Source organism: Brassica oleracea, chromosome C7 (assembly GCF_000695525.1).
Source record: "Brassica oleracea var. oleracea cultivar TO1000 chromosome C7, BOL, whole genome shotgun sequence".
Classification (NCBI taxonomy): domain Eukaryota; kingdom Viridiplantae; phylum Streptophyta; class Magnoliopsida; order Brassicales; family Brassicaceae; genus Brassica; species Brassica oleracea.
Genome location: NC_027754.1, coordinates 47,805,714 through 47,822,130, shown reverse-complemented (window position 1 = coordinate 47,822,130; position 16,417 = coordinate 47,805,714). Strand labels below are relative to the sequence as shown.

Here is a 16,417-nt window from a genome sequence, read left to right as displayed (position 1 = left end):
AATTTTTTTTTTTTTTTTTTTTTTTTTCTCCTTCTTCTTCTCTCGTTCTCTCTCTGTTTTTTCTTGTTTGGGATGATTTTTCTCTTCATCTTACGTTGAGTATTTATAGAAGAAGCTTGGGGAGTAGGTGGACGTAATTGTTGACAAACACCTCTTTCACCGTCCAACTTCACCGTCCATCACCGGCCAACACAAAAAACGTGTTCTTTGACTTACATACATAGCCAAAGTGGTAAATGCCCAATCGTAAATTGGGCAAGAGAAATAGATTAATAAAAATATTTAAGTGTCTTGTTATATATTTATAGTTTCGTAAGCGTAGAAAGGTTCATTACAGCTAAAGTGGTTTATGCAGCGTTACTGACTTTATAAGAGACCAGGTGCGTACTGTTATGTAAATTTGTACTTATTTATTTAATAAGTGCATTAATTAGGTAGGTTTATTGAACAGTGGGATTGGATTAGAACCGTTAGATTCAAGGTTTATAAAAAAAATCAGACATATTATCGAAGCAAATACACATCTACTTGTCTGGTGGTGGGTGGGGATTTATACTTTGATTGGGTGATTTGTGGTTAATGTTAGTGTAGGTGGAGAACTTGTGGTTGGGGGAGGAGTGTGACTTTGGGGAAGTGTTGCTGTCCAAGAACATGTGGTCAGGAGTAGCGTGGTCAAGTATAGTTGTATACCATATCTATCTTCTTCGTCACCGCCACTTCCATAACCACTTCCATGAGTTTTACCTTTGCCATAAGTTTCTCCACCGCCACTTTTTCTATCGCCACCTCCTCCATACCCTCTGGTTGATGGTCTACTTCCACTTTTGGGTCTTCTTTCTTCACCGGTCCGTAAGCACCATCACCATGAAACTACCTCCTCCATGACTGCCTCCACCTCGAGCAGCACCTCCATACGCATCTCTATCTTGTGCTATCACTTTCGTCAGTTCCATTTCCGTAACATGATCTCCGCCACCATAAGATGATTTTCTACCATCTCTGTTACCGCTTCCATCTCCGCCTCAGCAACTGTAAATTCATCGTCAGTGTAGATGAAAAAAAAAAGAGACAAATTATCAGATTATGGTTTATTAAAAGAATAAATTGATTTATAATTAACTTGTGTTTTTAGTTGCTTCAGTTAGAGGGTAGAAAAGACATTTTTATGAAACAAAGTACTATACATGGTAGAATTATGTCTGAGTGTAAAAAGAAAGTAAAAAAGTATGTCTAAATGTAATTTTTTCTTCCGTAAAAAGCTTTTACCAATGTATTTTTTTAAAAAGTTAACCAGGTCTATAAAGATTTTGATTACATTTTCAATTAATTATGCTCGGGCTCATTTTCACCTTAGTTATTGGGTCAGATAAAACTAGAATCATAAAATTCCAAAATATATTTCTCGAAGGAACCTATATATCTCATAAATAAATAAATTACAAAATTTGTTAAAACAACAAATCTTAATATAATTTTTTTAGAAAATAAACATGCGGTTTAAACTCCATTTTCAGTCCAATATAATTTAAACTAGGTGTTTTACCCGCACATGCAAGCATAATCATTTTACTAATAGTTATTAATATATTTCTTATGATTTAAACATGACAATAACTTATTCTTATATTCTTAATCATTTTAGTTTTCTTTGATTTTTATCCCGGTCTACGTCTTCTTAGTACATAGGAAAGCTATAAAAATATGAAACCATGAGAGCATATTACATATCAAATATTACACACAATAAAGTAAAATAAGAATGTGAACTTCTTTTTTGGACAACGAAGAATGTGAACTTTTGGTCTCTCTTAATCTACTTTGTATTTTTGAACCAGGAAAATGTATTAAATTACCGAAAAACATTGAAACACACAAATCCAAGTAAAAAAAATAAATAAAAATTAAATAAAAATAAAGTTCGAAGATGATTTAGAAGAAAACTTAAAAAAAAAAACAAATTGAGATAATGATAATATTTCATTGGTTTACTTGATAAATATATACATTGAGTTATCGAAATATTTCATAATTTTACATTTAATAGACAAAAAATAGATAATGATAGTTTTATTATTATTATAGTTAATTATATAATGATAAATCTAATTATTCATTAAAATATATCTATTTTAGCCGTTTTAGAGATTAAACCAAACATGTTCATAACATGATTACATAAGCAACTCTCTAAACTTAATATCAAAACATAAGTTTTCTTATAAATTAAACAGTAATAAAATATATAAGTGAAATAACTGCCATTAAATAATTTAGAATAACTAATTCATAATTCCAAACTGCATGTAACAAAACCGATTTGCTTCCTAGTCTTTTAAAGTTTAAAGTTTAGAACATATATTTTATGTAACTAGAATGATCAATAATGCATTTCAAAGTTTAGAACATATATTTTATATAACTAGAATGATCATGAAAATTTATGTACGAATTTGTGATAACAAATAAAATTTACTATCATGTCATTAAAATCGTTAGAGATAATATGTATTATTTACTAACTTATGATCACTAAGTTTCTCTTAATCAATATAGCTATTATAAAACAAGATAAAACATTTCTCTTAATTTTTTAACTTTTCAAAGTTTATAAGAAATATTTAATATATTTAGAATGATCATGATAGCAAATAGAATAAATTATGTTGTCATTAATATGTCCAAAGATAATGTACATTTTATTTTATTATTGGTTGAGTTGTGGTTAGATAAATAATTAATAATATTTTTTTAAAAATGTAAAAAATAATTATTTTTTAATCTATGTGCATAATCGTAAAACGACATATATTAAAAATTGAGGGGGGATTAGTTTAGAATTGTGGAAAATATATAATCTCAAAAAGTTATGTATTTATAACTACAATTTAATATATTATATTAATATATACAAAGATTTAAATTTTGCATCATTTTGAAATAGATGAGTATATTATATTAAGAGACCTTTTTTGTGCACCAAGAGATCTAGGAGGTCTGCTTACTAAGGATCTTTTTTTTTGTTGGCGTAAACTTTTCATCGTACAATGAAACGAGAGACTTTTTTTATTTACCAGGTAGTTGAATGGTGATAGTTAACAAATGATACTTAATACCATGGTGCATCATTGATTTCGCTTATATTTTTAAAATAGTAACCATAAGCAAGCTAATCAATTAATGCTTGTAACTGGTTGAAACGATTTTCTTGAGTCCTTAACCCTTATAAGCTTCAATTGGACCAAAACCATTCAAATTTTATCTTTTATTGTTAATAATTATTTGGAATTATGTACACCTAGCAAATTTCACAAATCATGTATGTTATCGCTTTAGTGATTCGATCCACCAAGGATGCACTTTTTATTAATAGTCTTTAACTTTAAAGCTAACACAATCAGAGGTTTTCGAAAACACAACCGTGAAAATATGTTTTAGTGGGATAAAAAACACATTCTTAACAAATCTGATCGGAGATTAATAGTCGTTTAGAATAGATTGAGGATTAATATATTCATAAATTGTCCCAATTTAGTTAGCTGCTCCAATTTTATGAAACTTAATATTAAGAGTATAACTATTATGGGATTGCTAAAGCAAAAGTTGAAAGCCGTGTAGAAACATCAAACACACTCGAATTTTATGACTTGAGAAGTTGATGAGGTACATATGATATTCTATTCTATTTATTTTGCTGAGAAAAGTCGATGTATTATTAGAATTACCGCCAAATCATAGAAAAGTATTACGCGTTTTTCCTCTAATGTTTCTCTAAAAAGGCAAGTGGTTTATCTTTAATCACATGACATGCAATGGACCAACCTGCCAACTAGAAATTAATATATCATTTTATCTTGGGGTCAGATAAGTTTTGATTTATTATGTAACCTGAATTTACGCTGGTTTGAAATGTGTAAAATTTTAACAGATGTTTTGATGTCAATAGAGAAAAGAACAAAGAAAAATCAATGAAGACTTTGAAAATATGATCCATTTGTCGAATTTTCTTACACAAACAACGCGGACAAGTGTCTTCTACTTCACATGACCTATCATTATGTATAAAGTATATAATATATATATATATTAGCTTTCAAAATATCCCATCTTTTTACAGAATTAGCAAACAAAGAATACAAACGATGCACCACACCAAAAAAAACCTTCACATAATTATGTGCAATATCACACAAGATCAAATTTAAACTACGACAAGCACAAGGTGTATAAAAAGCCCTAGAATTTATATCCAAAAATCTTTTTTGTACACCTTATTTATGTCCTTTCATATTTGATCCATTGTCATAACCATGACCTCTCACACTATCTAAATCAAGATCTAAAGACTTTAATACATCTTTTAACACTTCAAAAACTCCTGTTGTGTTATCTACTTATAAAAATTCTACAAAATACTCTTCTACTTTATAAAAATTTGAGGAAAAATGATTGCACCTTAGAATTAATGTCATTTGCTCTTGATGGCTAGCATCAGGAGTACAATCCAAAATTACTGGAAAATATTTTGCATCTTTTATCCTTGTAATGATTTTTAATTTAATTTTTGAAGAAAACAAAAGAATTAATTCATTTTGAATATTAAGACCAAGATAATGATGATGAATACTACCACTTGTAATTCGATAAACATGTTCTTTTATAACACTATCAGATTTTGTTAACATATCTATTAATCCTAAAAAACTACCATTATTATTTTCATATAACTTTTCATGTGTTCCACGAAATGTCAAATTATGCTTAGCAAGATATTTCACAATAGTAATAATCTTTATTAATACATTTTTCCAATATTCTTTTTCTTTCTTAAATTGTTCTTGAGAAACTTTATCAATAGTTTCATTTTTTTAATCTATGTGTTAATTCAATACAAGCACTCATGTTAGGCATATGTTCTTTACTTTTTTCATGCTCCTTTAATCTAAGAAGTAAATGAGACCAATCCGAAAGACCATCTTTTGCTAGCTGACTTTTTTTAATACCTTTTTTTAAATTTTACAACAAAAACAAAAAAACTTTATCTAATTCTTTAGAATAAACTAGCAATTTTCTATCACTTGTTTCTCCATTAGGCAATTCTCTAGTGTAGCAAGATGAAACAAATCTTCTATGAACCTTGTTTTTAGGACCTTTTACAATTGACAAATCTCTTTTTGGTTCATCTACTGCTAATATTTCTTTCATTTTTTTCGTCAAGCATGTTCCAATTTCTTGGATCATATATATCAAGAAAACTAGCAGCACCAACATTTTCTTTTTCAAGGATTTTAGAAGAATTCAATACTTGTGTATTATCTATATTATTGAATTTTTCATGAGAACTAGATTCACCAATATTAACATTACAAGAATCACCAATATTAATTTCATCATTTTTTTTTCATGTGTTTCTTTCACAACAAATTTATCCATAGATCCTTTTTGTGATCTAATGAAATTTTCTAAATGTTTTTTTTTTGTCTTTTAGCATGACCAGATTGATCCATATTTAAATTAACAATTCTATTAATCTAATATTTACTAATTAAAGAATAAAACAATAGAACCTGGACTGGTATGAAGATGGAAACCTGGACTGGTATGAAGACGGAGGAAATAAGAAAATGATGACAACTCCAATGCCCTGAATTTTTTTTTTTTTTTTTGTCGGAATACAAAGAACTTGAAACAAAAGGAGAGAAAAATAGAAGGAGATAATACAGATTGATACTACAAAAGAAAATTAAGTATTTTCAAACGGCTAATCAAATTAGGATAAAAGATAAAAGCTTTGTTCAATGGATTTTTAGTTACCTTCAGATCTTGAAAATTGAGATTCTCCATCTTTACCGACGGCTGAGACGAGAAGAAAGACCCCAGACCAGTTTTTTCTAATTATATACATTAGAACCTCTATAAATTAATACTCGATAAATTAATAATCTCTATAAATTAATAAATTTTTCCGGTCCCAATTTGGACCGGTTCAAAATTTGTCACAAATCGATAAAATAATAAGATAATATTTTTTTATAGAAAATTCTATGTAAAATATATGGTCTCATTAAAATTATAAATTAATAATTTATATGTATACATAATTTATATAAATAAGCATCTATTATTATATTGTTTGTTTTATATTCACAATGAAATCATTTTTATATTTTCTTAACACTTCATATATTTTTGATGAGATGTAGTAATATTATATCTAAAACCACATTGAAGTTCTATGCAATATATATTATATACAACAAGTAATATAATAAAACTAATATAAATGTCAAATTTAAAAAATAACAATTAATGTCTATACACTAAAATAAAATATTTTTCTTATCTTAGAATAAATATATATTAAAATTAAAAATCAAAATAAAGAAAGTTTTGTAAATTAATATCTCTATAAATTAATAAAATTTCAAAGTTCCAACATTATTAATTTATAGAAGTTTTACTGCGTAATTATGTTATTGGTTTGGTGGGTCACGTGTTGTTATTTAACAAACAATTGGGCCTTTTTAATTATAACAGGTCCATATATATTGAAGGTTAATAAACGTAAATCTATATACTATGGGCCCTTGAAATTGGTGGATCCGGTGCTGTTGCACCTTCGACACTCGTATAGAGCCGGCACTGTATACATGCATTAGTAATAACAAAAACAAGAATCTCGATCTTTGTTATATAGTATTTCTTAGATCAAGTGTTCGCTGGAAAATGTTCCACTGAAATAACAATTTATTTATCTTCTTTAGTACAGACTCCTGGTGACTCCTCAGCGCTCGGAAGCTGAAGCCTGTAACGCTTCAAACGCTGATTGTTCACGTTTTGTCCTCACAGTGATCCCTGGGAAGACTTACCGGCTTCGAATCGGTAGCTTGACGTCTCTCTCTGCTCTCAGTTTCCAAATCGAGGTAACCTAGCTAATTTGACTTCTTCTATTATGGGTTGTGGTCAGATTAAACGGTGATGATATGTTTTATTAAATCTTTTGGTAAGTTTTGTAAGGCCAAATAGATGGAATTTATGGAAATGCTTTCTTGATCTTCTTTACAAACGTGAACAATGTCCAGAGCTTCCTGTAACAGCAAAGAGTGACGAGAAGGAATATCACCTCAATTTGTATAATGAATCATTGCCTCTTGTGCGTGTTGCAAGACTATCATATAATATTCTATTAGGAGTTACATAAGCCACTTTTCTTCTATATGAACTGCCAATATTAAAACCCTCATCCAAAAGTCTAATACTGTCTACATAGTGAGTTTAGATTCACGTTCGCTCTAGCCGCTTAATTCCCTGCAGACACGAACATTGTGACAAACACCAGAATCCATGGATCTAGACGCCGGTGGCTGGCCGTATGCGTCACCCTCTCTACTGCTCTTTCATTCGTCTACCGTCTTATGATTCCTCATTCTTCATCGTCAACTAAAAATAAACAACTTGGACCACTTTTGAATCCATAATTAATGTAACTGATTTTAATATTCGAAGTTTGTAACTTTTTCTTGAGATTAATGTTTAAGGTTATTGGATTTAAATTATGGGTCACCAATTTCCAAAAAAAAAATGGATCTAAGGTGAACCAAGAAAAGGTTTGGCTTCGTTTTAGCTAATATAAGGTTTAAAGCAAGTTACCAAATGATAAATGGAACAGTTAGTTTATAGTTTAAACCTTAACCAAAAAAAAAAACAAACAGAGAAAGTACTTGAAAGAAAACATCCAACTTCTTACAAAAAAAAAAGGAAAGAAAACATCCAACTTAATTAAAAACCAAACCGATAATTCATAAACATTCCTGACATTGAACAACTAACCGAACGATACTTAGAACTTAATTAAAAGCAAATTCCTAACAAAGAAAAGAGAAAACACTTAACAAAGATAACCCACTAAGCCGATGCTTAAACAAAGATAACCCATTAAACCGATGCTTAAAGACCAAGCTTCTTCAATCCCATGAACAACACAACTGCTGCAATAAGCAATCTTGCTTCTTCTTCATCTTCTTTGAGTTTCTCAGCATCATCGGCAAGGTCTTCATAGTCTTCACTCTTTGTATGTTCCGCCTTTCTCTCCTCCACCGGGTGTTTACTCGCCGATTCTGCATTGAGCCTTGCCTTTTCTTCTTCATAAAATTTCTCGGCTTCCTCATCGTCTTTGAGCTTCTGAGCATCTGCAATCTTCGTATAGTACTCTTTAAAGGCTGTCGCTTCCTCCTTCTTCTTTTCCATGCGGTCTTTCCTAGCCGGTGCCGGATTCTTCACTTCCTTCGTTAACTCCATTTCTTCGGGTATCTTCACTCCAATGGCAGTTAGCATGAACAGCGTGAGATCAAACTTTGAGCTTCCTAATATGTCACCAAACTCGATTGTTTCTTGCTTCTTCTTCTCCTTACCCTGCAGATTCTTGTTAATCCAAGCGCTGATTTCTTGCTTTTTGTCTTCCTTTGAGAGGTTAGCAACCGTTTTCTCAATGAAACTCTCCACTTCATCTCTTTTTCTCTTAAACAGCCTCCTCTCACGTTTTGTTATGCCAACACGGAGGCTAGACCTCTTTGAACGAAACGAAACGGTTAGTGGCTTTGTGGAAATGGGAAACGGAAAATGATTCAACAAACTCAAAGATGAATTCATCTTGAGAGGTGTGTGTGGGAGAGAGTATGAGAGTGAGAGAGAGAAAAAGCAGACCTAATGAAAATGTATGAATTATAGACGATAAGTGATATTTGACCTCATAGGTAAAATTAGATTTTTTCACCTTGGCTTTTATCAACAGTAAAAAAAGAATTATAGACGATAAGTGATACTTTTTGGCTCGTAGAGTTAATATGACTTTTTCTCAAAAAAAAAAAAATATATTAATATGACCAAACCAGAAAGTAGGAACGTAAAGTTTTCTAGCATGTAAATTTCCGTTTTGGTGAATGTTCTGGAAATATAATTTGTTTTTACTTTAATAACATAAAAGAAGAGACCATACATAATCTGACATGATTGCTTGACCATCTATAACTTCTTACATTTTAAGAGTTTTGTAATGATATTAAAAATAAATAAAATTTAAATGTCACTGTTTTTTTTTTGTAACACTTAAGATGTCACTGTTTAGAACTCTATAATATCCATACATCATGCCATGTGTTACACTCGGCCCCGGGCAGACACATTTCCGTGTGGAAACTCAGCTAGTAATGCATAATGTCTTTGCTCGTGTAGATGGACTTACTTGATAAAGTTATATATATATATATATATATATCTGTGTCTATTATATGTAATCCAAAATGTCTTACCAGTGAAAAAGTTATCTTTTTTAGCAACATTAAAAAAAAAACGTTATCTAAATTTGGATATCTATTTTTTTCACTGCTAAGACATTCTGGATTATCTTTTTTTGAGCAACATCAAAAAAAAAACACGTTATCTAAATTTGGATATGTAGTTAGCATTAGTTTTGACTTTTGAGTAATACTTCAGGAATTTAAAGTATAAAACAACTAACAAGAATCGATACTCGAATGAAAAACATGACATTAATACTCCCAGAATATATGTAAATACAGGGACAAAAATGACAATCTTTTGAGCTGGTGAGTAGTTACAACCTGTATTTTAAATCACACACCTAAATCATATGCAGTAAGTAAACCATAATATATAAGTATATACTCATGCATATAAAACTGATTCAAAAATTTAAGTAACAAAATTGTCGACGGTAAAATGGTCAGTCATCGATATGATGCTCCTCATGAGTGCATACTTATATAAATGGTGACAGTATGCATTATATGGTGTGCCATATGTGGATAAATTTGTCCTTTTCTTTTCCGAATCGTTTTATTGGACAAAAAGTTTTTTCTAACACAGTAGTTCGTGTGTGCACCAAAAAAAACACAGCAGCTCTTGTACCCTAAACAACATCGAATGGGACAAATATTAACAAAAATAAATGGTTTGAGCCATTTAGTAGTGTGTTTAGAAATAATATGAGCTCCTCGCTGCTCAGTTTTACGAAACATATATATGCTATATATCTTTATGAACTTGTTTAGCAATTAGAAACTTTTAATATATGAAAGACCCGGTTTTATACTGATAGAATTCAAGGGATATACTTTTGTTTGGCTTTTTAAAATATAATGATCAGATTAGGAAGTAGGAACACAAAAGTTTCCTTACTGGTGAATTTCTTGTTTGGTGAATGTTTAGAAGTATTATTTATTTTGTAGCTAGCCATGCATAATCTCTGACGTGATTGATTGACCGATTATAACTTCTCTGAACCGATTTTAAATTTTTGTAGAGATAAAAAATAAAATTTTGAATATATATTACTTTTTGGTCAAATGAATATATATTACTATATCTAACTTTATCTATCAACGTTTTGTTGACAATCAGTGCCATGATTTACAGACATTTGTCCCTGGGCAGACTCGTGTCAGTAAAGCATCTTTGCTCTGCCCATGTTAACACAGTATATATACATATTCATACGTTAATGTGTTATTTTATAATCCAAAATGTCTTCTTTTCTTTTTTTTTGAAAAAAATCCAAAATGTCTTAGTAGTGAAGAAACTAGATGATGTTAGTTAAAACTGGAAACGTAACTACTATAGTAGTGTTTAAAAAAACTAGTATTTTGAGTAACAATTCAGGAATTGAGGTAACAAGAATCGATATTACATAAAGAAAAACCAGGCATTTTCGCATTGATAGTTTAATATCCCTGTGAAAGAATACTTATCTATGTATATGGTCCCGTATGGGAATAAAGATGATTACCTTTTGAGGTGGCAGCTATAGTTATATATAATTTGTCTCTTCTTTTTAGAAAACATCTTTTATTGGAAACGATATCACTATATATTGTGCCCTAAACAACATCTTAACGGTACAATGTACTAATACATTAAATGATGTTATGAAACTATACATCAATAGGTTATAATAATGTTTTATTATCATTGATTGAACATCAATAAGAAAATAAAATGGCTTAAGCTGCTGTTTAAGCTGAGAATGATAAGAGGTTAATATCGTTACGATTATAGGGGGCATAAAAGAAAATATCTGAAGATGGCAAGTAAACAAGCATTTTCCTAAATGCAGAGTGTAGTCTTCTTTTTATTTAAAAGGTCTGTATCGAATCAAAGTTTTTACTATATTCACCGGTGAACAAAAAGAAAACTTGATGAAAATATTTTAGATTATTTCTTTAATCTAGTTTCTATTGTATTTTTTGGGGAAACTATTTTTGCACGTAAACTTTAAACAAACTATTTATATATCTTTTAAAATGTTTTAGTTTCTACAAATCTGTAAATAGCAAGCATATCTAAATGTACATATAATCGTACGTACAGATACCCATTAAATTGTTGAAATGCCCAAAAAAATTATCATTTGATAGGTTTCAGCAAAATTGTGGATTATCATATAATTCCGATAAGTCATTTTATCTTTAGTCATGCATGGTAGTACTTTCGTAGATAAGTAATGTGTTTTATTTTCTGTTGTCTTTCAAATCAGCATGTTATGGGACGGACGATCAATCGAGCATGATGTATTTTTAAATCACACGCATAAGTCATGTGCGGTAAATGAACCACAATATACAGATACAGTCACTACGCATATAAATTGACTCTGGCGTTTAAAGTAACAAAAACGATACCAAATGATAAACATTGATATGATACACCCTATGAGAGAATACCTATATTTTATGCATATGGTGACAATACACATGTATAGGGTTGTACCACATGTGGATAATATGTCCTTTTCTTTTCGAAACTATTTTATTGGAAAAATAATATTTTAACTCATATTAATTCTTGTGCCCTATATAACATCGTATCACATGGGACCATCCATGCACATAATAAATTAAACGATCACATGACAATTTGTAATGTTATTTTATGATGAAGGGAATATTAACAACATTAAAGGCACTATATAAGCTTTTCAGTTGTTATGAAACACATAAATGTTTCATGAATTTCATGTTTAGCAATTAGAGACTTTAAATATTTGAAACTCGTTTTTTATACCGATGGAATTATAGGGATACAAAAGGAAATATCTCATGAAATAGCCATTAATACCTTCCTTTAAGTTTTTGAAAACCCTGAAAAAAACTGACACAGTGGGCTGTTTTGGACAGACAAAAAATCATGTTATATATATATTCTTGCTTTTAAATGTGAACCATGTTGTGAAGAGGACAAAAAAGTTGATGACAGGGTTCTTTCATTAACCTACAATTTATCCAGATCTCATTAATTTTGTTCGGAAAACTCCTATGTTAATTTTAAACAAACACTCTCTACATCTTATAAATATTTTTTACAGCTTTTCAAAGTAAAAAAGAATTATATTAATTAGGGAAATAAATATAGCGTAATATGCGATGGTCATTAACTGGAACGTAGTGTTATGTTAATGTATTGAATAGTGTTTAAACGATTAAATTTTGAGTACTAATTAAAATTTAAATGGTTAAAATATTCAACAGAAATATAAATAGGAAAGTCGGTTTTAAACGACGACCTATAACATGGATGACGGAATTTATCATAAATGTATGAATGTTGTAGCTAGTGTGATATATTAATAGTGGTAGCAGTAAGTATATGGGTCATGCCTTCAAAAAAAAACTATATGGGTCATTTAAAGTATTTATTCTCTATTCTTTAGAGTAATTAAGATCATAATATAGGAATATGTAACAAATATACTTATTGAAGAAAAAAAGAGCTTTTTCTTCTTGTATCATGGATAACCCTCATGACAGTGCCACACAGATAAATATATGATACAGTGCAGTGTCGAATATATACTAATCTACTATTTGAGAAATAAATAAGAGTTTGCTATATATTTGCCTAATCTTTTATTCTTCATCTAGTATATAATACATTATATTACTATATGATATATTATATAATTTTTCAAAAAATTAAAAATTACTTTTAAGATTTTCTTTGGAAATCTTTTCACAGAAGACTTCTTGAAAAGTTTTCTCATAGAATACATCGCTAACATAAGAATACTTTGCTGGTTTATAATCGTAAAAATGATTAAGGTTTTTTGTTTGGCCATAAGATGATGGTTGCAATTTTACTACTGTTTTGGGTTACTTTTGCATTTGATTGAATTTTTAGTACAATTTAATATTTAAAATCAAGTTTTAGATTATTTTAGCAATTCCCCTTTCATTTTAGGGCTATTGGAATTATGTTAATGTTGTTAGCAACATAACAAACTAATAATTCATGGATGTTGTCATGTAATCATATAATTCATCTGGTTTTCAATATATGATTGTTGTCGAGATGTGTAGTCGGGTGGTAGCGTATTATTTGAGTGGCTACCAGTTATTTTTCCTAAATTGCTTTAAAATATATAAATGTCATAATTGATTAATATTGTTATTTCAGTTTCTAAATTGCAATGAATCCAAACATTTTTCCAACACAGTCACTTTACATATCTATCATCTATATCGGAGGGGATATCTGCAAATGAAAGATCATCAATTTGCATAGATTTTATGGTATATTTAAAAGGGAAGAAATAACAAATTTTTTAGTAATATGGATGTAGATCGAAGAAACGCTCTTAAATTAGCTGAAACGAAATCGCAACTCTGGAAAGACACACAAGCCTCCATCCCACTAGGGGTGGCTCAAAGTAGGGAAACCGGAGCTACTACCTTACCTGGTTCTTCCTTGGTCTCCGTTATCCAATCACTTGAAGTTGAGGCTTGTCAGGATCACACTACTCTCTTTACTGTTTTTGCGTTTATTAATTTCTGATTTTCAATATATGATTTGTCGAATTTCTTCGGTCTCCTTCATGTTTTTCAAAATAATTTTAATTTCAAAGTTTTTATATGTTAAGGTGAATATAGTCTATCATATATTCAATGAAGGATTAACTTATATATTTTTGTCATACAGTGCGATAATCCCACATTTATGTTTATAATTAATTATCATATCACTTTTAATTCTTTTTGAATTAAAGAATAATATTTTCTATTTCAATTTTTCGCACTGATTTCCAAATTTACTATTTTTATCTTATAAATTATTTATATGATCTTTAAAATAATTATAAGATTCTAATAAGAAGATTTGATAAGCCATGATAAATAATTTCTTTTAATATTTTTTATAATAGTTATAAATAATTTACAAAGCATGTATGGACTTTATTAGATATTAATAGTTATTATACACATATGTGAATATAATTTTCTGTGAAATATAAAATTATCATATCCATTTTTCTATAAAAATTCATTCATTATATTATGTTGTTTATAAATATAAAGAAGAACTGGTCAGAAAATGCGTAACGATCTCACAGATAATAAATATGAAAAAAAATAGATTGGATATTTGAAAGGTTTTAAAGAAAAAGACAAGACTCTAGCCTCAGAAGAAAAAAAAACACATAAGTCCAAACTAATTGTTCTTATCAGTTCCACTTTTGAGTAGCCAGATCGATAATAGTGATTTCGTCGACATCTATGAGTTTGACGCGATTAGGACGCATGTGGCGAACAGAGGAAGCAGGGACACAGAAAGATTCAGACCGTGTGAGGAAAATGCAGAGATCACCAATATCTTGAGTGTAAACAGCGTTACCTTGTTCGTCAATCTTGAACACCATTAAAGCTTTTGTTTCCATTCTCTCTATGCCGTAGATGGTCTTGGCCGTCCTTTTGTACCACTTAACCATGAAAGTTTCACCGGTGGTTCTTGACTCCACCAAGTGTTCGCTTGTGTTGCTCGAGTACAGAAGCTCCCGCTTGGCCTTGCTCAGCTCCGGAAGGTTTTGAAATTGAAGTCTCTGAATCTTTGGTGTGTACTTGTGTCTGCCGAGATCCCATGATCCAACAAGGTGGCCTCCAGATCCGACAATGCGAAACATGTCCTCTTTCTCCGAATACATGACAGGGGAGGAAAAGAAACAAGGGTTTGAGATTCTGATGTTGATCCACTCGCGATCGGCGTTGCTTTGAGCCGGTTTACAAATGCTTAGTTGAGGTCCCAAGAACTTGACAGCCACAGCACACTCCTCTTTCAGCGGAGAAGATGAGGACATTGCCACGTTGGTGGCCATTTGGGCTTGGCATAGAGGCAGAGTTTCATGAGGAGGTAAAAAAATGGTTCTCACCTGTCTAGGATTCTTCCCCGGGTGTTCCCGGATTTGCACAATGCCGTCCACCAAAGACGTTATCCATCCATTGGATGTTCCTATCATTTTCGTTACCTCCATAAAATCACTAGGCATCTCGTAATCAAGAGCATCCATGTCACCATCCCTCCTGACCATGGGTCTTACGAGATGTGGTCTACAAGGATCAGCGCATAAGATGGTTAAAGGAAGGGTTTGTGATTGCGGCAATGAAGCAGATGAGAAACCATTAGAGTGGTGAAGAGGAGAGCATCTTACCAACACTGGTTTCCGCAAGCATAGCTTCGGGGGCTGGTTGAGAATCAGAGACATGAATAGTTTTAGTAAATAAAGGAAACCCTCATGGATGTTCATTGCTGATGTTCATTAATACATATGAAGGGACTTGCTCGCCAAGTTTTCCTTCTTGACATAAATTTACCCTAATTCTAATTTGTTTCATTTTTCTATATACCGTCGTATATATAGCCTCTCTGATTTCAACGGAGCAGACTTTTAAACATTTATGGCAATATTTTGAAAACCGGGGAAAATAATGAAGCGGTTAAGTATATCAGTTAGGCCGGGTATTTTACTAGTAATATGGCTACTTTTTGATTCTTGCAGCAGAGAAACATAGGGTGTGACCGGTAACCATCGAGGAACATTAAGAATGATTAGGAAAAAAATGAATAGGAATAAAATTTTGGAAACGATGAGGAATGAGAGTTCCTTATCAAAATTAACAAAAAACAAATTTACATTATAATTCTCTACAAAAAAGGGAATGAGAAGGAATGAAGAGGAAAAAATATTCCTCATGAATGGTAACATTTTTGAGGAACTTTAAGGAATGTAGTGTTCCTCTTCGTTCCCTTGGTTACCATTCAAACCCATAATCTGTTTGATTTTTACGATTTTATATATTGGTATTTGCTTTTCATGATTAGTGTTATATTTTGTACTTTTATACATATGCTACCACATTTTATACATATAAACTAACATTTTAAGTTGTAGTCGGCTATATATTTATGGTTTTATATATGTAAAACGTATTTACATAGCCAAAGTGGTAAATGCTCAATCGTAAATTGGGCAAGAGAAACAGATTAATAAAAATATTTAAGTGTCTTGTTATATATTTATATTTTGGTAGGCGTAGAAAAGTTCGTTACAGCTAAAGTGGTTTATGAAGCGTTACTG

The 16,417-nt window shown here is 30.6% G+C and overlaps 2 protein-coding genes across 3 annotated transcripts in view; both read right to left on the bottom strand.

Moving 5' to 3' along the window:
- LOC106305753 overlaps positions 1 to 15,540 on the bottom strand; it is a 22,554-nt gene extending 7,014 nt beyond the window's left edge. The window contains exon 1 of the mRNA XM_013742122.1: positions 15,491 to 15,540. The gene's annotated coding sequence lies outside the window, so the exon portion shown is untranslated. The remainder of the gene's footprint in view (positions 1 to 15,490) is intronic.
- LOC106305752 lies at positions 14,470 to 15,590 on the bottom strand. Of its 2 annotated transcripts, XM_013742120.1 has the most exons (2): positions 15,491 to 15,579; positions 14,470 to 15,389 (listed from the first exon to the last, which is right to left on the bottom strand). In XM_013742120.1, exon 2 carries the CDS (start codon positions 15,368 to 15,370, stop codon positions 14,510 to 14,512), a length of 861 nt encoding a protein of 286 aa, XP_013597574.1. In that variant the 5' UTR covers positions 15,371 to 15,389; positions 15,491 to 15,579; the 3' UTR covers positions 14,470 to 14,509. The 2 variants fall into 2 exon arrangements, with proteins under 2 accessions (XP_013597574.1, XP_013597573.1); XM_013742119.1 differs by having other exon boundaries at positions 14,470 to 15,590.
- Between the last annotated feature and the right edge of the window lie 827 nt (positions 15,591 to 16,417).